The sequence below is a fragment of the Cupressus sempervirens genome, chromosome 1 (assembly GCF_028749045.1).
Source record: "Cupressus sempervirens isolate cs-2001-9-10 chromosome 1, ASM2874904v1, whole genome shotgun sequence".
Lineage (NCBI taxonomy): Eukaryota > Viridiplantae > Streptophyta > Pinopsida > Cupressales > Cupressaceae > Cupressus > Cupressus sempervirens.
In genome coordinates, this window is record NC_143118.1 from 8,920,509 (window position 1) to 8,940,791 (window position 20,283).

Sequence of the window (20,283 nt, forward strand, 5' to 3'; positions counted from 1 at the left end):
GTCCTAAGTATCAACATTTGATATGGGTTCACATTATTAAGCCATGCGATTTCTCTGTTGTGTATATGCTGTTGCGGATTAGTTGTTCATTTCTGTTGCATTCATTTTCATTTGAGGTATGAGCTGCTTCTGTGCTTAGTATCACGATACCATTTCATTGTATTTTTGAGCAGTTCAAACTTACATGTCAATTGTCATTTGAACTTGTCGCAGATGCGATATTTGCTCCAGATAGGAGCACATGTCGTACGCTGTGCTACTGTACAACAGAAACGTAGCACATTGCTGTCCTGTGTGGGTTAAACTAAATGGCCTGTGTACTTGGGACTTGCTGTCTGAGGATGGCTTGCAAGTCATAATTGGGTTGGGCTGCCACTATTTGGGTCAGCCATCGGCCTGAGAAGCCCCAGATTTCTGCTTCAGGTTGCTTCCACGGCAACCATGCAGGACCTGATACACTGGGAACACTTTGTATAGTCTCGGTTTCAATAAGATATATCTATATTACACCGATTGGACTTCGGGAAGCTAGAAATAACTTTTATTTATTTATTTTTTGCTGTGATTTAATTTACTTGAATCAAAGGAGATGTTGTTTTGTGGTTACTCTTTATGATGCTCACACCGTTTTCCTTTTTCAGCTTCAAAATGCAGGTTTTTTGTCTCCTACTCCTATACAGGCACAATCCTGGCCGATTGCTCTCCAGGGTCGTGACATAGTAGCAATTGCCAAAACGGGCTCTGGGAAAACCCTGGGTTACCTTTTACCAGCATTTCTTCATTTGAGGCGGCGTCAAATTAATTCGCAAAGGGGTGCAACTGTACTTGTTTTGGCACCTACAAGGGAACTTGCTACACAGATACAAGAAGAAGCTGTAAAATTTGGTAGATCATCACGGATCACGAGCACTGTATGCAATGTTTTCTGCAAATGCTTCTGGTTTAAGATCATCGAAGCTTACGGCAGTAGTCTAATATCTATTTCCTTTTCTTTTCTTTTCTTTTCAGTGTATATATGGAGGTGCACCAAAGGGTCCTCAACTAAGGGATCTGGAAAGGGGTGCAGACATTGTTGTTGCCACCCCGGGAAGATTGAATGATTTTTTAGAAGTCAGGAAAATTAACCTGCAACAGGTTTCTTTTTTGGTTCTTGATGAAGCTGATCGTATGCTTGATATGGGGTTTGAGCCACAGATACGTAAAATAGTAAATGAAATTCCTTCTCGGAGACAGACTCTGATGTATACTGCAACATGGCCAAAGGAGGTGCGAAAGATTGCCAGTGATTTACTTGTTAATCCTGTTCAGGTCAATATTGGAAATATTGATGAACTTTCTGCAAACAAATCTATTACACAGGTCTATTCCTTTTTCCATTTCCCCAATTAATGTTGTGTATCTTTATGTAATTTATGAGATTTATGGAAGTTTTGTTGCCAGCTTACAGAGATTGTATTTACTCATAATTTTTTAGTTTCGCTGAAAATTATGCCCTTTTGCAGTGTGTCGAATTTGTTGCAGCCTCTGAAAAACATAGAAGGCTGGAGCAAATTCTTCGCAGTCAGGAACCTGGATCTAAAATTTTAGTCTTCTGTTCAACCAAAAAAATGTGTGATCAACTTACTCGCATTCTTAGTCGACAATTTGGAGCAGCTGCAATTCACGGGGATAAATCTCAAAGTGAGAGAGATTGGGTCTTAACACAGTTTAGAACAGGGAGATCACCTGTCTTAATTGCAACAGATGTGGCAGCAAGGGGGCTTGATATTAAAGACATTAGGTAAGATGCTTGATATAAGGACTTTTTAATTTTTTTAAAATAACAGAGACTTTGTTTTTACATTAATTTCACTCATGATGATGTGTCCTCAGAATTGTGATAAACTTTGATTTCCCTACTGGAATTGAAGATTATGTTCATAGAATAGGTAGGACTGGCCGAGCTGGTGCTACAGGCTTAGCATATACATTCTTTTCAGACCATGATGCCAAATATGCACAAGATCTTGTCAAGGTTCTTGAAGTTGCTGGCCAAAGAGTTCCTCCAGAACTGAGGGATGTGGCTGCTCGATCTGGTTATAACAGGGGACGTGGGGGAAGATGGGATTCTGGGGGCCATAGTGGACGAGTCGGAGGTCGAGGTGGAAGAGATGGAGGTAGAGGTTACAGTAGCGGTCGCGGGGAGTTTTTTGGTGCCCGGGATGGAGGATGGGGAATGAGTGGGGGAAGAGTTGTGAGACAGGACAGAGTATATGACAGATTTGGGGGTCGTGGCAGATTTGACCGGGATGCATCCGGCCGATTTGAGACTTTCCCTGGCAAATACGACAGAGATAGTCGAGAAAGGCATCAAAAGGGTGGGCATAGTAGGTATTTTGATGATGGTGCAGACAGATCACGGGGTAGCTTACAAAAATTTGATGAGAGGCTTAGAGGCCGCAGCTACAGCCGTAGCTATAGCAGGAGCTCAAGCAGTAGTAGGAGCAGAGGGAGAAGTTATAGCAGGAGTAGGAGCCGGGGGAGGAGCTATAGCAGGAGTAGGAGCCGAAGTCAAAGTTATGATAGGTATGATGGGAAAGTGGTTCTTCACAAAGGAAGCTCATTTACTGATGTCAGAAGTAACTCACCATCAAAATTAGAATCTATGGCAAGGCATGGCTTACCTGTAAGAAATGGTCCTCTGTGAAGGCCCTCTGTTGCATAATTTTGTATTGGTTTATGATGAAATATCACCGCATGATAGCAGATCCCCACATAAAGTTGGATTTTCCCTTCTGTTTCATAATACTACAATGATCTAGCATATTATGATATTTTTATCCTAGGAGTGGGTATTAGGTAAAGTGCTTTATGATGCCCAAATCTTATGTTGTTGTATTGTAATGAACATAAGCTACGTGACTTTTTGTCTGTTCTATGATGATTACTAAGAAACTTCATTGATTGGTACTATCTTGTTATATTTGATGTTAGCCTGGTTTATATATATGTTGAGGTTTATAATTGGCATTTCAACCTTTGAAGGCATATGTTTAGTGAAACATGAATAGATGTTAGTTATAAGGGATATGCCAGTCTATTTTCAAACTAAAACAATTGACATTGGCTTTTGATTGACAAGTCAGAAAAAAGCCTCTGTAATTCGCGTCTTTCAAAGTCTATAACAATGACTTTGGGAACATTCTTTAAAGTTTAAAGCACATTTGCCTGGCTCAGTGAGCAGCTTAATCCAACTTGTTTTCCATTTCATATTATTCCTTTGCTCCACTTTACCAGAGGCTTCCTTAGTTCTCATGTCTCAGAATTATTAATGGTGACACATTATAGACTTTTAATGCAAAATGGCCAAAGTAAGTGCTATATGGAGAATTGGCATTCTCACTATCCAGCAAATAGTCGTTTGTGGGACTATGAAAGTCGAGAGAGAATTTAATGTGCAGAAATGTTCAAAGTTGTTGGCTGATGAATACCAATTAAAAAAAACCACTCATGAGGTGCCACATCAGTGTACCGTTAACATGGCTTAGCGCACAGCTACTGGTCTTTCCCTTTTGGGACCATTTTGGATAGCTTCACAAAAAAGAATACTGATGTGGCATCATATTTGACTATATGGACTATTTTATTTTTTAGTAGAGGACTTGAGAAGTAAACTGCTGTAAAATATTGAGAGTAATTTGAAATTTCTACATAGGACTTTGATGGGTGTGAAGTTAGGGTGAGCATGCACCCGGTCAACAACATTTTACTAGTATTAATATTGTTATACTATTATAGATGAGCTTGTGCTTGTTATTGTAAACACTTACTGGCATACTATTTTATGTATTCTTTCAATTTTACAGCTTCACTTGGCTTGCTAAAAAACAAACCGAGTCTAGTTTGCTGCAAACAACCTGCTTTGAACTAAATGGGTGGCAAAGTCACGCATGCTCTGTCTTACTTGCCATTGTTTAGTATTTAGGTATTACGATTTCAATTGTAATGTTCAGATTATTTACCCAGAAACATTACAAATGATTTACGTTGCCTGTGGAATATCTCATCTTTAGTTATGTGAATTTGTTTTGGAATGTCATCCTATTTTATATGTTTCTGCCTTGACCATCTGTTGTATTTGCTTCTTGAGCATAGATGAATTAAGACATTTAACATGCCTGAGTCTTACTGCTCTCTGTATTCGGTTATAGGTGAGTGAATGAGATTTAACATGCAATTTACATGCCTGATTCTCATTGCTCTTTCTGTACTCATTTGCTTCATATATCTGAATAAAGCGGCGAATTTGTTACGAATTTTATTTCTCCTTGAATAGAGTTATATTTTTAATAAAAAGTAGAAAACTTGGATTGAAAAGTTGTTCACAATTTTCATTTAGGACTTTTATAGGGGAAAAAGGGGTTCATTTTCATTTAATTAGAAGTGAATGGGGTTCTGTATTTGTAAATTGGCGGAGAATCGCAAAGTTACACATATACAAAATTAAAGACGAATTGTTAAAAAATTGAAGACAAATTGTTCAAATTTCTTGATTTCGAAGAAGTATTGTGGTTTCTTACAACTATTAATGATAATTTTTGAGCATGATTTATTTGGACACTAATATGCCATGCATGTGTGCCACAACGTCTTAATGTTCAAATGTTAATTCTGGGCATTTTAACACGTCATCTACCCAGGTTGACTAAGATGGGTTGAATTCTTCTAAAATAGTTCATAACCTCTTTTCATTGTTTTTCTTCTCTTTAATTTTCATTTCTTTACTCCATCAAACCTTTCTTGGAAGTTCTATGGAATCTCTCTCTCTCTCGCGCGTGCGTTGTAGAGGTCAAAACACCAAAATAGGACTTGATTAATGTAAGTCTCTAAACATCCCCAAATATTTTGCTCTCTTGTGTGTCAGTGTGTGCGCAGGTATTTGGAAGCATTTAAACACACAAGGGCTTGCATGTGTCTATTTACATCAGTTTTACTTATTTCTATTATCTGTTATTGGCTTTCATGCTTCTAACTTTTGGATTTTATAGGTTAGGTGAAATACTAAGTTAAGTTCTTGCCCTTTTTTTTTTCCCATTTTGTAGAGGACTACATCTTGCTGCACTGACGTCCTTGGATGAGATGCTTAAAATTGGACCCTATGTCATTTGTAATTTCTATTTTTGTAATCATAATCTCTTTTTTCTTTATTTATAATTAGACATCTTCACAAGTTTATCTTGTTGGTCCTTGGATGAGATGCTTAGAATTAGATCCCATGTCATTTGTAATTTCTATTTTTGTAATTATAATCTCCGTTTTCTTTATTTACAATTAGACATCTTCACAAGCTTATCTTTTTGGACGTCTTCAATGTGTATTGGAAACTATCTCTCAAAAGAACATGGTTTCCTTTTTGTAGGGTCAGATTTACTCCACTATAGATTTCCCACCACAATTCTATAAACATCTACCTGAGCAACATTTGCCAAAACTTAATAAACTTACCAACATAATAACTTACATTGCTTATTATTTGAAAATATTACTGTCTTTCCACATTGATCTTCGCTTTGAAAAAAAAAAAACAAAAGTAGGCTAGCCACTCTATATATATTTTATTAAAACTCTTATTCAAAGACTCAAGACTCAATTGGGAAAGAATTTGGGAAGAAAATCCAATATCGTTGTTGTTACATATAAAGTTAGAGGAAATCCTCCTATTACAATTTTGGTTGATAGCATTAGCATCTGAAAAACAAAATAAATTGCCACTCAAAATTATAGTTCTAGACTTATACAATATAGAGCACCAAATGTGCCTTCGAATAATCACATGTAAGCCCGCGTCACATAAATATTGCAGCCAACAAAAACCCCTATGACATAAATATAACTTGTGTCTTTGAAGTCAATTCTCTCACTTGCAAGATTTTTTCTGCGTTTCAATCAAATTTTGTTGTTCCTCATCAATTTTAATGATGCTAGTTGGATGATTCACTTCTTGTTAAAAGCCGTCACAACCCCAATTAGCTAAGTAATCAGCTAGACCGTTTCCTTCTCGAAGGGTATGTGAGATAAGGACCTCATCGAAATAGTCTAAGAGGTGCCAAGTTTGTTGTAAAATTTAGGCTAGTTTTCTATTATGGGAATCTCTTTTAATACAAGCATTGATTATAACCATGAAGTCCCCTTCGACCTGGATGTTGCAAAAACCACCTTGTTTTGCCAAGACTAGCTTGACAAACAAGGCTTGTGCTTCTACCATATTATTTGAACCCAAAGGCAGGGGGGATACATACTCCAGCTCCTGATTTGCTTGGATTTCCCCAAGATGAACCATCAAAATTCAATTTTACATGCCCGGAGTCAGGGGGGGACCCAAAGGACTTTATATCTGTCTTGAGAAGGGGTACCTCTTGTTTGTTGGCACCAACCAATAGGCACATGAATTCCTTTCCACTCATGAATAATAGCACTATCCGAAGAAGACAAGAATGGGTTGCATTTGAGTTTTGAGTGATTAGCACTGACCACTTTCGAGCTGGATTTTTCAATGGTACTGAGAACATTTTCAATTGAAGAAGGATTTTGATGGAAGATTCTCTTGTTTCGTTCCCACCATAAGGCCCAAACCACTAAAGCTAGGATGCATGTTCACAAGTTGGAAAAGAGTGAATTGGAGTAAAGCTCAGGCCACGACTGAAAGGGGTCCCATAATTTATTTGGGAGGGGGGTGAGGTAAAGTAATTTGCCAAGAACAAAAAACTAGCATTTTTGAGCAAAAGGATAGTTGAAGAAAAGGTGATCAGCATTTTCAATCTCTTGGTTACAAAGAAGGCAATTAAAAGGCTGAGAGATATTGAATTTAGAAAGCTTGTCACTAGTTAGGGCCCTCTTTTTCAAGGCTTTTTCAAGGCTATCCAAGCAAAACACCCAACTTTAGGGTGGGTAACATGATTCCAGTAGAATGAGAAAGCATGACAAAGAGCATTACTTGATACTTGTTGCTAAATAATTATGTATCCTTCTTTGATAGTATATGTGCCATCTTTGCCAGGGGCCTGGAATAATTGATCATCCTTACTTGAAAAATAAACTACCTTGGTTGCTAGTAGTTTGGATAGCTTTCTTGATCATTTAATGAGATAGGTAGGTCCCCCAGATCCTTCCAAATCACTTTTCTATAAAATAAACATATTGCAGAAATGAAGTCTACTAGATAGCAGCCCCATAATCTTTTCGTAGAATCAACCAAGGAATCCATGAGCCCTAGTTTGATTTGGGGGGGGGGGCGGGGTGTGGGGGGGGTGGTGGGGGTGGGAGCCATTCCAAGAGTCTCTCCAAAACTTAATTTGCTCACTGTTCTTCACCTCCCATGAAATATACTTAGTAATTGTGTCTCTTGAAGACATCATAAAATCCCATAAAGCCGAGCCCCTCGAAGGGTCTTGAATTGATAACACTCTTGAAGGCCCGTTGTTATCGAAGTACATGTATTGCATGGTTTGGCATGATTTATTGTGGTGCTTGGAGTACATTTGCCAAACTAACTTAGCGCCAAAGGCTTTATTTCTATTTGCCAAGTCATGTATCCCCGCACCACCCAAAGATTTCACTTGAGCCATGTCTTGTAGTGAGATAAGAGGGATTTTCTTTGCACCATCTATATTCCCAGACCATAAAAACATCTCTTATCAGTTTATGGATTGTCTGAATCACTGAGGGAGGGACTTTAAGAACTAAGAGGTAGTAATTAGGAATAGCTACCAGCACTGTTTCTATGAGTATAATTTTGTTAGCAAGTGAAGGCCATTTGGCTTTCCAAGCGACTACCCTTGCTTTGATTTTGTAAGAAATAATAGTCCACCAATATAACTGAGAGCTGGGGGTGGTGAATCAGTTATATAACAATCTGAAACATTTATCCTCTTAAGCAAATTCAACCATTCAATCAAAGTAAACAACCATAAAGAGATGCATACACACAATTACACCAGATATGTTGATTAGGGAAACCCTTGATCAGAGGAAAAACCCCGGTGGGAATGATGCTCACAAAATGATGTACTAATATGAATATTCCTTGTTAGAGGATGGACTCTGTTAGGAGTCTATTCCAACACTCAATACAAGAGTCTCTGTTAGGAGACTTTGAATCCTTGTTAGGAGATTCCAACACTGTTAGGAGTTATGGAAGGCAGCTAAACCCATTGTCCAAACAACTTCATGATCAGATCAAAGATCCCACTATCTAATTGACCTCAGTAATATTCCTTTCAGAATAATAGATGTGTGACAATCTTTTGCTTCTTCCTCTTGTCCAATACATTGGACTTCTTCACCTTCAGATCATGCAATTAGGTTTGGAACTCTGTAACCATCAATAGTAACCCTTAAGGTCACTTACACACATTAACAAATCACTCTACTTTGCTGCTTCCCAATTCACAACTCTTCTCTGCTCATCGATCTCAATGATGATGTCTAAAACTCGGAAAACATCTTTCCTTTATACCACACTCAATATTAAATCCTTGAGTTGGCTTCACACTTTATCATCATACGTTAATTAAATGAAATACACATTTAATTAATGCTGTCAGCTCACAGTTATACAAAAACTTTCACACCTGCGACTTCCATACATGCACACTCTCTGACTTCATCAACGGTTAGTATACTACCTCTAGTTAATTGCGCAACCCTTCATTTCAAATGTAATGACCTGTATCAATCATTCAATAGGAACTGCTTTCCTAGTGCTTTGTTTTCATGTGGTTCTCTATATATCAACAATATCTTCCGTATACTGTCGATTCAGGTTCTACACACTTGCCCAAGTGACAAATATATACTATAGTATGTGCTGGTAACTACGCATAAGAAGATAAGCAATGTATTTTCCTAAATACAAAAAAATCGCAGTCTGCTACTTTGTCAGTCTTTTACAAACTCATTACTATGTTGTCATCAATGATAAACACAATTATAAATACATCATAACAATGTTCTGCAATATTCCCCCATAGCATCAGCATTCATGCTAACAATCTCCCCCTTTGGCATTGATGACAACATAGATGAAAAACATCTAGTTCCAAGAATACCAACAAGTCTCTTCATCAATCAAATCTTGCTTCATACAAATCCTTTATTGTAACGTTTCTCCCCCATAGTACAATGTTTTTCATGCCATACTTCTCCCCCATTGACATCAATGTCAAAGATAATACACAAATGGTTCAATTGTTTTGGGCATACAATAATCTATCAGCACGACCACAAGCTGGTCTGTTGCTTTACAACTTCTATAAACAACACAAGTGTCTAAAGACACTGTTTCATACCAATTACTAATTACCAAGAGTCCTTGACTGACTTTGTCCATCACAGATACTCTCCCATTGAGGAAGTATCAGCATTCAGTCCAGTCTAACAATGGTGCTATGTACCTTGGACTGATGCACTTTTGCATCTTCTATTCTAAACTAGGTAGGGGCATAACCCCAAGCATCGCCTCTCAGGTACTTCCTTTGGTAAGGCCTTTGTGAAAATGTCTGCAATCTGTTCCTTAGTGTTAATGTACTCCAGTCTGATTTCTTTCTCTGCAACTTTCTCTTTCAACACATGATACTTTATATAGATGTGCTTAGTCTTAGAATGCAAAACAAGATTCTTAGACATGTTAACTGTACTTGTATTATCATAGTAAGTGATAACAAGTTCTTTTCAATATCCTTCATCATTTGCTTCATCCCTATGACTTGATTATAGTTGTTCGTTGCTGCAACATATTCTACCTTTGTAGTGCTTTCTGAGGTGCAATCTTGCTTCTTGCTGAGCCAAGAAACCAATCTTCCACCAAGAAATAATGCTCCTCCACTGGTGCTTTTTCTATCATCCCTATCTCCAACCCAATCCGCATTAGTATAAGTGCAAAGGGTAAAGTCATTACTTCTGTCATACCAAATGCCATAATTAGATGTTCCTTTCAGATATCTGAATATCCTTTTTATTGCGGCGTAGTGATATTCTTTAGGATCAGCTTGAAATCTTGCCACAATTCCAACTGCATTAGCTCTATCAGGTCTACTATGAGTCAGATACTACAATCCTCGAATCATAGATTTGGACTTCTTTTGTTCAATAGTAGGTGTCTCATCCTTGCTTGATAACTTGTGACCAGTTACCATAGGAGTTCCAACAGGTTTACAGTTTTCTAGAACAATTTTTTTTAACAAATCTTTTAAATACTTTGTCTAAGAAATAAAGATTCCTTCTTTGTTTTAAACAATTTACAATCCTAAGAAAAATTTCATTTCCCCTATCATGCTCATCTCAAACTCATTCTTCATATCTTCTAAGAACTTGTTACTGGCTTCATCATTTCCTCCAAAAATGATATCATCAAAAAATACAATAATTATCAACAAACCATCTTGTATTTCTTTCAAGTACAAGTTACTATCTATTGTTCCTTTAGCAAATCCAAGCTTTGCTAAGTATTTATCCAACCTTGCATATCGGGTTCTACGTGCTTGCTTTAATCCATACAAGGCTTTCTTTAATTTCCCATATCGTTCTCTTCTGTCAAAAGAAATCCTTTTGGCTGCTCAATATAGACTTCTTCTTCAAGTTCTCCATTCAAGAATGCTGACTTAACATCCATCTAATATACTTTGAAATTTTTATTTGTTTCATATGCTAAGAACATTCTCACTGCTTCCATTCTTGCTATAGGTGCATATGTTTCCTCATAATCAATTCCTTCTTGCTGAAAGTAACCTTTGCATACCAGTCTTGCTTTGTTTCTTATTACTTCTCCTTGTTCATTCATTTTATTTCTGAATACCCATTTTGTACCAATCATATTTTTGTCCTTAGGTCTAGGAACCAATTCCCATGTGCCATTTTTTATTATCTGTTGGAGTTCTTCTTCCATTGCTTTCAGCCAATGACCATCCTTGATTGCTTCATTTGCACTTTTTGGTTCTACTTGAGATATTAGGCATAGTTCTTCATTGATTCTGCTTCTTGTCATTACTCCTTTTTCTTTACTTCCTATTATCTAATCAACATGATGATTTCTCATTACATTCTTATTTGGGATAGGAGTTGCTGCTTCAATTCTTATTTCAGGTACTATGCTCTGTACTTCTCTTACTTCTTCTGTTTGCACATTGTTCTACAAGTCATTTTTAGTCTTGAGAAATAGTTCATTGTGTCTGTTGGTCATCCCAGAATAATCATCTCCATCAGAGTTATAGTCCATCATCTTTTCCTTAGTGCCAAACTTTTCATCTATTTTTACATTTGTGCACTCTACTATAGTTTTTGTTCTATAGTTGAAACATCTATAAGCTTTACTCTTCAATGAATAGCCAAGAAACATACCCTCATTGCTTCTTGGATCAAACTTACCGATATCATCATCTCTTTTGATGTAGCATTTGCTTCCAAATATCTTGAAATATTTGACTGATGGAAAGTGACCAAACCATAACTCATAAGGTGTTTTCTCCATACCTTTTTTAATCTGTACTGTGTTCAATGTATACATTGCTGTATTGACTACCTCTCTCCAAAAGGTTTTTGGTACATTGTTCTCAAATAACATAGCTCTTGTTGCTTCAACAATTGATCTGTTTCTTCTTTCAACAATCCCATTCTGCTCAGGTGTATGGGGTGAGGATAACTGTCTTCTGATACCATGCTCTTCATAGTAGATATTGAATTCTCTAGAAGTGAATTCTCCTCCTCTATCTGATCTTAAGCTTTTGATTTTAATTCTAGATTCATTCTCTACTTTGTTTTTGAATATCTTGAATTTCTCAAATGCTTCTGATTTTTCCTTAAGAAAAGTTACCCACATCATTTTGGTAAAATCATCAACAAAAATCATAAAATACCTTTCTCCATAGAATCCTCTTGTTCTTGTAGGACCACTCAGATTTGTATGAACCAATTCTAGCTTTTGTGTAGTACCAAACTGCTTGCTAAGAAATGAGACTTTCTTCTGCTTAGCCAAGATACATTCCTTACAAATAATGTTAGTTGGCTTAGTGATCTTAGGTAAATCTCTCACAACAAGTGTATTACTGGCCTTCACAATGTTATCAAAATTAATGTGACAAAATCTTTTGTGCCATAACCAATTGTTGTCAACTTTAGCTACCAAGCATGTTGTTTCAGTGGAGTTTAATTGAAATACATTACCTCTGATTCTTGTGCCAGTACCAAGTAGTTTTCCTTGTTCTTGATAATGCATGTTTCATTACCAAACTGCAGTTGGTAACCTTTGCCCATAAGCTATCCAACACTTAACAAGTTATGTTTCAGTCCATCAACAAAATAAACATCATTAGTATTTGTTTGACCATCTAGTGTGATAGATCCAATTTCTGTAATGTGGAAAGTTGCATTGTTTCCTACTCCATCATGGCTTCTAAATTTGACAAATTTGCTCATATCACCAGTCATGTGATGTGAACAACCACTATCAATGATCCAATCTTTCCTTTTAACTTGTGAGATCAGCACACTTTCTTCTCTGATTTCTCTGTCAAGATCATCCTCCTTTATAGCTATGAATCCTAATTCATCTTCACTTTTTCTTTGATCAGATTCTTCTTCTTCTTCTTCATTGGCATATAAACAATTTTTAGGTCTTCTAGATTTGAATCTTCCCTTATACTTTCTTTCTCTTTTAGGACACTTAGATGCATAATGACCATATTCATTACATGTCCAACATTTAAAGATATTCTTACCATCATTTTCTCTTTCCACAAGAAGAGCCACTCCTTCCTAGATCTTTTCCTCAATAGACTTGCTGCTGCTAGCAATGTCTCCTTGCACTTTTGTGTTCCTTGCTAAACCAGGTTTAATGTTAAATGCACTAAATCCTGTCTCAACTTTTGCTAATTCTCCAGATTTTTTTAGATCAAATTCTTCAGCTTCCAATCTACCAAGCAATGTTTCTTTGGTGAAATTAGCGGTACAAGGTAGCATTACCTAGATCATTTGTGTTATTGTCTTCAAAGGTGGTTTCAGACTTTTCAAGATCTTCCATATTACTTCATCCTTAGATTTCTTTCCACCAAGAGATGTGATTCCTGCCACAATCTCAAATATTTTGCCAATATAGGTTCTCATAGATTCATCTTCCATCATCTTAGCATCTTGGAATGCAAAATACAGATTTTGTAATCTAACCCTTTTTGCATGTGTATCACCATCATAGTTAGCTTCTAAGGTTTTCCAAATTTCATGAGATGTTTTGAGTTGTTTTACCTGGCTATACTCACTTTTAGGAGAGCATACAATATTGTTTCTCTTGCCCTTATGTTGCACATGAATACTTCTCTTTGTTCCTTAGTATAGCTTTCAAGATTGTCTCCTTCTGCAATGATTTTAGATGCCTTGGTTATAAGCCAATATCCTGGACCCATGCACAGGAGATGAGTCTTCATTTTATCCTTCCAGCTATCGTAGTTTGTGCCATCAAATCTCAGACTTTCCTTTCTGCATAGATTCACCATGGATCTCCCAAAGTTGTTGAACTTTTTCTTCAAGGACCTAATTCTTTGATACCAATTGTTAGAAATAATAGTCCACCAATATAACTGAGAGGGGGGGAGGGGGTGAATAAGTTATATAACAATCTAAAACATTTATCCTCTTAAGAAAATTCAACTATTCAATCAAAGTAAATAACAACCATAAAGAGATGCATACACACAATTACACCAGATATGTTGACTAGGAAAACCCTTGATAAGAGGGAAAACCTTGGTGAGAATGATGCCCATAGAATGATGTACTAATATGAATATTCCTTGTTAGAGGATGGACCCTGTTAGGAGTCTATTACAACACTTGGTACAAGAGTCCTTGTTAGGAGACTTTGAATCCTTGTTAGGAGAATCCTATTAGTTTGTGGTGATTGATCAGGGAAGTATTGTACATACTTCATAAATTCTTTGAGGTTCGAGGCTGACGTTGTGGCCGACATATGGTCGACATGTTGTAACCCTAAAGCGACATAAAATACTTGTATAAAAGGCTTAGGGTTAGGGATTGTTATATAGTTGTGATGCAAAAATTGGTTCTTGCAACAGTATTGAGCTGTAATGGATTACGGATTGTAATCACTGGATCGTAATAATATCAAACTTGCTGTTTGGTGGACGTAGCCTAGGGATTGGGTGAACTATGTTAAATCTTGGTGTCTTGTGTTCTTTTTTGTGTGATCTATTATTTTTTGTTATTGTTTATATTTGCATGTAATTGTTATTTCTGTCCATGGTTTAATCCTAACAATTCCAACCCTGTTAGTAGTTGTGGAAGGTAGCTGAACCCATTGTCCAAACAACTTTAGGATCATATCAACGAACCCACTATCCAATTGACCTTAGTAATATTCCTTTCAAAATAATAGATGTGTTACAATCTTTTGCTTCTTCCTCTTGTCCAGTACATTGGACTTCTTCACCTTCAGATTATGCAATCAAGTTTGGAACTTTGTAACCATCAACAGTAACCCTTAAGGTCACTTACACACATTAGCAAATCACTCTTCTCTGCTGCTTCCTAATTTGTAACTCTTCTCTGCTCATCAATCTCAATGATGATGTCTAAAACTTGAAAAACATCTTTCCTTTATACCACACTCAATATTAAATCCTTGAGTCGGCTTCACACTTTATCATCATATGTTAATTAAATGAAATACACGTTTAATTAATGCTGTCAGCTCATAGTTATACAAAAAATTTCACACATGTAACTTCTGTACATGTGCACTCTCTGACATCATCAGTGGTCAGTATACTACCTCTAGTTAACTGTGCAACCCTTCATTTCAAATGTAATGAGTTGTATCAATCATTCAAAAGGAACTGCTTTCCTAGTGCTCTGTTTTCATGTGGTTCTTTGTATATCAACAATATCTTTTGTACATTGTCGATTCAGGTTTTGCGTACTTGCCCAAGTGAAAAATACATACTGTAGTATGTGCTGGTAACTGCACATAAGAAGATAAGCAATGTATTGTCCTAAATACAAAAAAAATCACAGTTTGCTGCTTTGTTAGTCTTTTACAAATTCATTACTATGTTGTCATCAATGACAAACACAATTATAAATACATCATAACAATGTTCTGCAATACTCCCCCATAGCATCAACATTCATGCTAACAGATTCTATCAATAATAGGTGACCAATAGTTTACTTTGTTAGCTCCCATGAAAAAAGGTAGGTGACCAATAGTTTACTTTGTTAGCTCCCATGAAAAAAGGTATGCTGAGGTACACAGAAGGAAGGTGATCCATTGAAAACCCCAAAATGTTGACAATTCTATTTGAAATAATCTGATTAGTATTGAAGAGGTAAATCTTTGATTTGTTCTCATTGATTTTTTGACCAATGGCTACAATGTAAAGGTCCAAAACATGTTTAATTTTCCTGGCTTCTTTAACATTGGATGACCCAAAAAGCAAGGTATCATCAACAAATAGTGAATGAGTGACCGAAATATCTGAATCCCCATCTTTATCCCTTGCTAAAATCCAAGAGCTTGCTGAGTTTGAATATATCTGCTACATGCTTTTGCCATTATTATGAACATTGATCTTCCTTGATGCATGCCTTAAGTCATATTTTCCATTGTTTATAACCAATTTAAAACATTCTAAATGGAATTCCCATCAAGAGATGTAAAACTATATTAAAATGATAAGTTTGATGTTTTCCTTGGTATTTTGTCTATTTATTGGCCTTTTAGACTTGTTATTTTGTCCACACTTACATACCCTACTTGTTGATCTTGAAAACTTGCTCAAATCCTTGTTGAAATTTTGTCAAAGTGTTGTTTGTCAAAGTTTGACAGTTTCCCATCCCAATATCCCCATTCCACTAGTTAAGTAGATATATCATTTGCATTCTTATCAATGCACACACAATTCTCCTTGTACTACCTTGAAAACATGTACTATTGTGTTCTTCAACATAACTACATTTCAATAATAGATTAGAAGTTGAACACACAACAACTTTTCAACCATATCAACATTAAACTAGGTCACATGGTTTGAACTTGTTTAGGAACATGCTTGTTTAGAGAATCACAATTCCTAATGAAGTATTCAACATAACTTTGATATCTAATCTATAATGATATATTTTTATTCTAATCTAAATATAAACAAAATCAACAAATTAACAAAATAGTGATGCAAGTTCATATCTTGCTCCTGCTTCTGTGTTCGTAATTTTAAAATGTCCAATCCTACCTCTACATCCACTTTCTCTCCAATGATTATCTTTGGCATAAGTTCTTATGGGTTTTCTTCTACTAAGGTTCTTCTTGGTGTGGGAGTTTCACTTTCAGGTGATATTGCTTCTATGACCTCTTCTACCCTTGTGTTTTCTTGTGTTGTGCTAGGTGCGTGAGATGCTTTTCCACCCTCATCTCTTGTTGGTGGTTTGGAGGGAGTAATGATTTGCATGTTCTTTCTCTTGATGGTGGTAAGGTCTTTGGTGGTGGTGTGAACTCTAGGCACATTGCACAGGGACCCGATAGTGTGGTGCCCTCAAAGCCTATTGTTGATGCATGCAATTTTACCGATGTTTCAAAGTCTACTATAGTTATCCCTTCAAAGGAGAAACCTCAACCCATTACCTATGCCAAGACATCCCTTATGGTGGTGTGTGACCTAGAAGTGGTGGATAATGTGGATTTTTACCAATGTTGTTGGTTGGTTTCTCGATTCACAAACTTTTGGTCATCTCTTTATGATTTTCATCATTGGTTGTCTGATTCATGGAGACCTTTAGTCTTAAGTAGCATTAATTGTTTCCAGTACAAAGGAGTTTTTGTTGTTGTTTCTTTTATTTCTAATTTTTGTGATTTGGTGCTAAGAAAGCTATGTGTGTGGGGGATTGACTCTCTCTTGACCAGACCTTGGATAACCTTTTAAAACCCTCTTAGGGAACTACTTAATGTGCATCAAGTGTGTGCTCATCCCCTTAATCTCTCCCTACATTTTTGGGAAAACTCTTGCATTGAGGCCATTGGAAATTCTATTGGTCATTTGTAAAAGGTGGATGACACTATGACTTCAATCCTAAAAACTTTACAACTCCTTGATTTTGGTGTTAGCTTTAGTTCCCTCTCTATGCCTACTTTCTTACATTGTATGCATTACATTTACACATCTAGATTTCCTTTACATTAGATGGATTTGTGCTTCTCTCTACCTTTCATCATATTTTGGTGCATTGACATATCCACACCCCTCTCCAGGAGGTGGTACTCATGGCTATGGAGAAGCCATGGGTGCAACCATTGGATTATGAGGTCCTCCAATTTTGGTATCAGCAATGCTTCTCCACTGGTTATTTGGCTACATATAATTCTCTTGCACACTACATAAGTTTTGTTACTTGGTCGAGGGATGATGATTATTTGACTATCTATGTATTTGACTCTTCCTCTAATGTCTCTTCACAAGACAATGATGATTAGGGTGATGTTTCTATTGAGATGACCTTCTTTGAATTAGTGGATCAGACCCTAGCCTCTAGCGGCATGGACCCTTCTCCTATTGCCATTGTTCCTAGTTTGTGCCAACCCTTGGCTATTGAGATACAAACTTTTCAACACTAATCCTATTGCTAGTTCTCTCTTAAAGAGGGATTTTACCCCTTCTCTTATGGTAGGGATCCACTATAACTATTGTGTTGGAGTAAAGGATTAATTTAATTTAATTTCTTAAATTACCTTTACTCCCTACTTAAGATTTCACTTTATGCACATGCATTCCTATTTAATAATTAAATATTAATTATTATATGTCATTTACCTCTTAGGGTTTCCCTTTTAGGTTTTACAATCTAGTCTAGTTCTTCTAAACCCACATAGCTATCACACATGGACAATTACCATGATATGACTTCTCTGTTCGAAGGGTTTGATGGGTGTGATACTCATCAAGAGATGTGGGCCAAGTTCAAGAAATTGTTTGGTACCATCAATGAGAAGGGTACTTCTGATAGAGGTAGAGCTTACACCACTTTTACCCAATTCTTTTCCACCCATTGAGGACTCTTTTATGAGATTTAAACAACATCGATCATTGTTATAGGGTTGTGGAAAGAACAAGACTCACACAAAGTGCATTTATCAGATTCTGTCAAAGCTTTAAGGAAACTTTTAGATTTTATCTTCCACCTTCCAATCCACTATGGAGGCTTTGGGTCCTAGATTTACCATGCCCACATTTGAGGTATTTTGTGATCGGTTGACTAGAGAGCATGCCAAGCTTACATAGTTGGATTCTCTACGAGGATCAAAGAACGATGCATTATTGCTTAGACATCTACAGGGAAGTCAAAGCTGAAACTAAAGTCCAAAGCACATTTGGTTGGTAGTGAGAGTTCCTCCAAGCCATTTCCTAGATCAACTACTTGGAAATCCACTCTGAAGGGTAAACGTTCAAGTTTGGTGAGTCTTTCTCCAAGAATAAGAAGTTTATAGGTGATGCTTGTAGTTTTTGTGGAAAGGAATGACATCCAGTTTCCAGGTGTTGTAAACATCTTGAGGCTTTAGAGGAGGCCATGAAACAGTACAATATTGCTTCTTCGAAGCCAACACCTCCTCCTTCAAAGAAAGTACATGCTCTTTCTGCACGAGCTTTGTCTTCTACTACTACTTGGATCATTGATTTTGATGCTTCTCACCATATGACACACTCACTTGATTTGGTTACCTCACTTGCTTAGAGTGTTACTACATAGATTGTAGTTGGTGACTCCACACAACTTTCAATTTTAGGTTCTGACACTATCTCTTTGGAGGGTGGTTCCCTATAAGATGTTCTATTGGTTTCGGCCATTTCTACGAACCTCTTGCCTATCTATTAGATTTTTCATTCTAGTTTTGGTAAGACAGTTGAGTTCTCACCATATGATGTGGTTATTTGAGACCTCTAGGATCTCGATTTGGTTGTTACTACTGGGAGTGTTGATTTACAATCTCACTTATATAAGTTTGATGGCTTCAAGAGCTTCGATTCTAAAAGTGTTAATCTTGTTGCTCATGCAGACATAGTGAGAAAACTTTGGCATGAGCATTTTGGCCATGTCAAATACAAACATCTACAATAGAGTATACTGGAGCTAGTGACTAAGCTACCTCAGATCTCTTGTACTGACGGTGTTTGTCAAGGTTGTGCACTTGGAAAACATCATAGGGATCCTCTTCTGGCAGGTAGGTCCACAAATGCTAAGGCACCATTGGAGTTGATACATAGTGATTTTATGTCATTCCCCACTCCATCTTTTTTAAGTGCCTGATATGTGTTTACCTTCATAGATGACTTCTCTAGACACACATGGGTATACTTTTTGAAGTACAAGTCTGATGTCTTTGATTAATTTCAAATGTTTAAGACATTTTTGAAGTAGTAGTCTGGTCTTTCTATTAGGCATACACACTAACAATGGCATAAAATATGTGAATCAATCTTTCAGAGATTTTTGCACTAAATATGGTTTACATCATCAATTCATTGTTCCCCATAGCCCTTAGTAGAATGGAGTTGCTGAGAGAAAGAAAAAAAATTTATGGGAGATGGTCAATTGTATGATACACGTTCGAGATATGAGTCCTTTTGGGTTGAGGCTATCAATTGTGCCAACTATATTCAAAATTAGATGCCTCACAAGGCATTGCAACATTTGACTCCTGAGGAGGCTTGGACTCATGTTAAGCCAAATGTTTCTACATTCTATATTTTTGGTAGTGAGGCTTTGACATTTGGTCTAGATGCATAGAGGAAAGCCTTGGAGAGGAAGAGATGACCACTCATATTTGTTGGCTACTATGAGGATGTGAAAGCGTATAGGTTGTTTGATCTTCATTCCAGAGAACTCCCTCTATCAATAAAGTTGGCTTAACAACTATTTGTAAATCTTTTAACAAGGTGGAGTTTCTAGATTGAAGTATCTAAAGACCTCTAACAAGGCAAGACCACTCCTAACAGGGTGATTAAATCCTTTAACATGGTCACACCTAATAGTGTGTTTTGTAACCTTTAATAGGGTTGACTCCTAATAGGGCTCATTTCAAAAGAGAAAAACAATAACTAGTTGCAATTGGTGAAATTTCTCAAATTTGGTTTCCACGTTAAATATTAGTGTCATTTGTGTTCATGCTATTTCTTTCATGTGTATGCAACTAAGTTAATTAAGGTTAATCAAAGATAATATCTTAAGTTCTGCATGTTCAACATTTTTCAA

General features: G+C 36.7%; 1 protein-coding gene across 1 annotated transcript in view; it reads left to right on the top strand.

Moving 5' to 3' along the window:
* Positions 1-2,952, top strand: part of LOC149575887 (ATP-dependent RNA helicase-like protein DB10) — a 36,513-nt gene extending 33,561 nt beyond the window's left edge. Inside the window, exons 4-7 of the mRNA XM_089815872.1 lie at positions 642-911; positions 1,009-1,359; positions 1,503-1,780; positions 1,873-2,952. Coding sequence (XP_089671998.1) covers positions 642-911; positions 1,009-1,359; positions 1,503-1,780; positions 1,873-2,686 — 1,713 coding nt within the window. The 3' untranslated portion in view covers positions 2,687-2,952. The remainder of the gene's footprint in view (positions 1-641; positions 912-1,008; positions 1,360-1,502; positions 1,781-1,872) is intronic.
* The last annotated feature ends 17,331 nt before the right edge of the window (positions 2,953-20,283 follow it).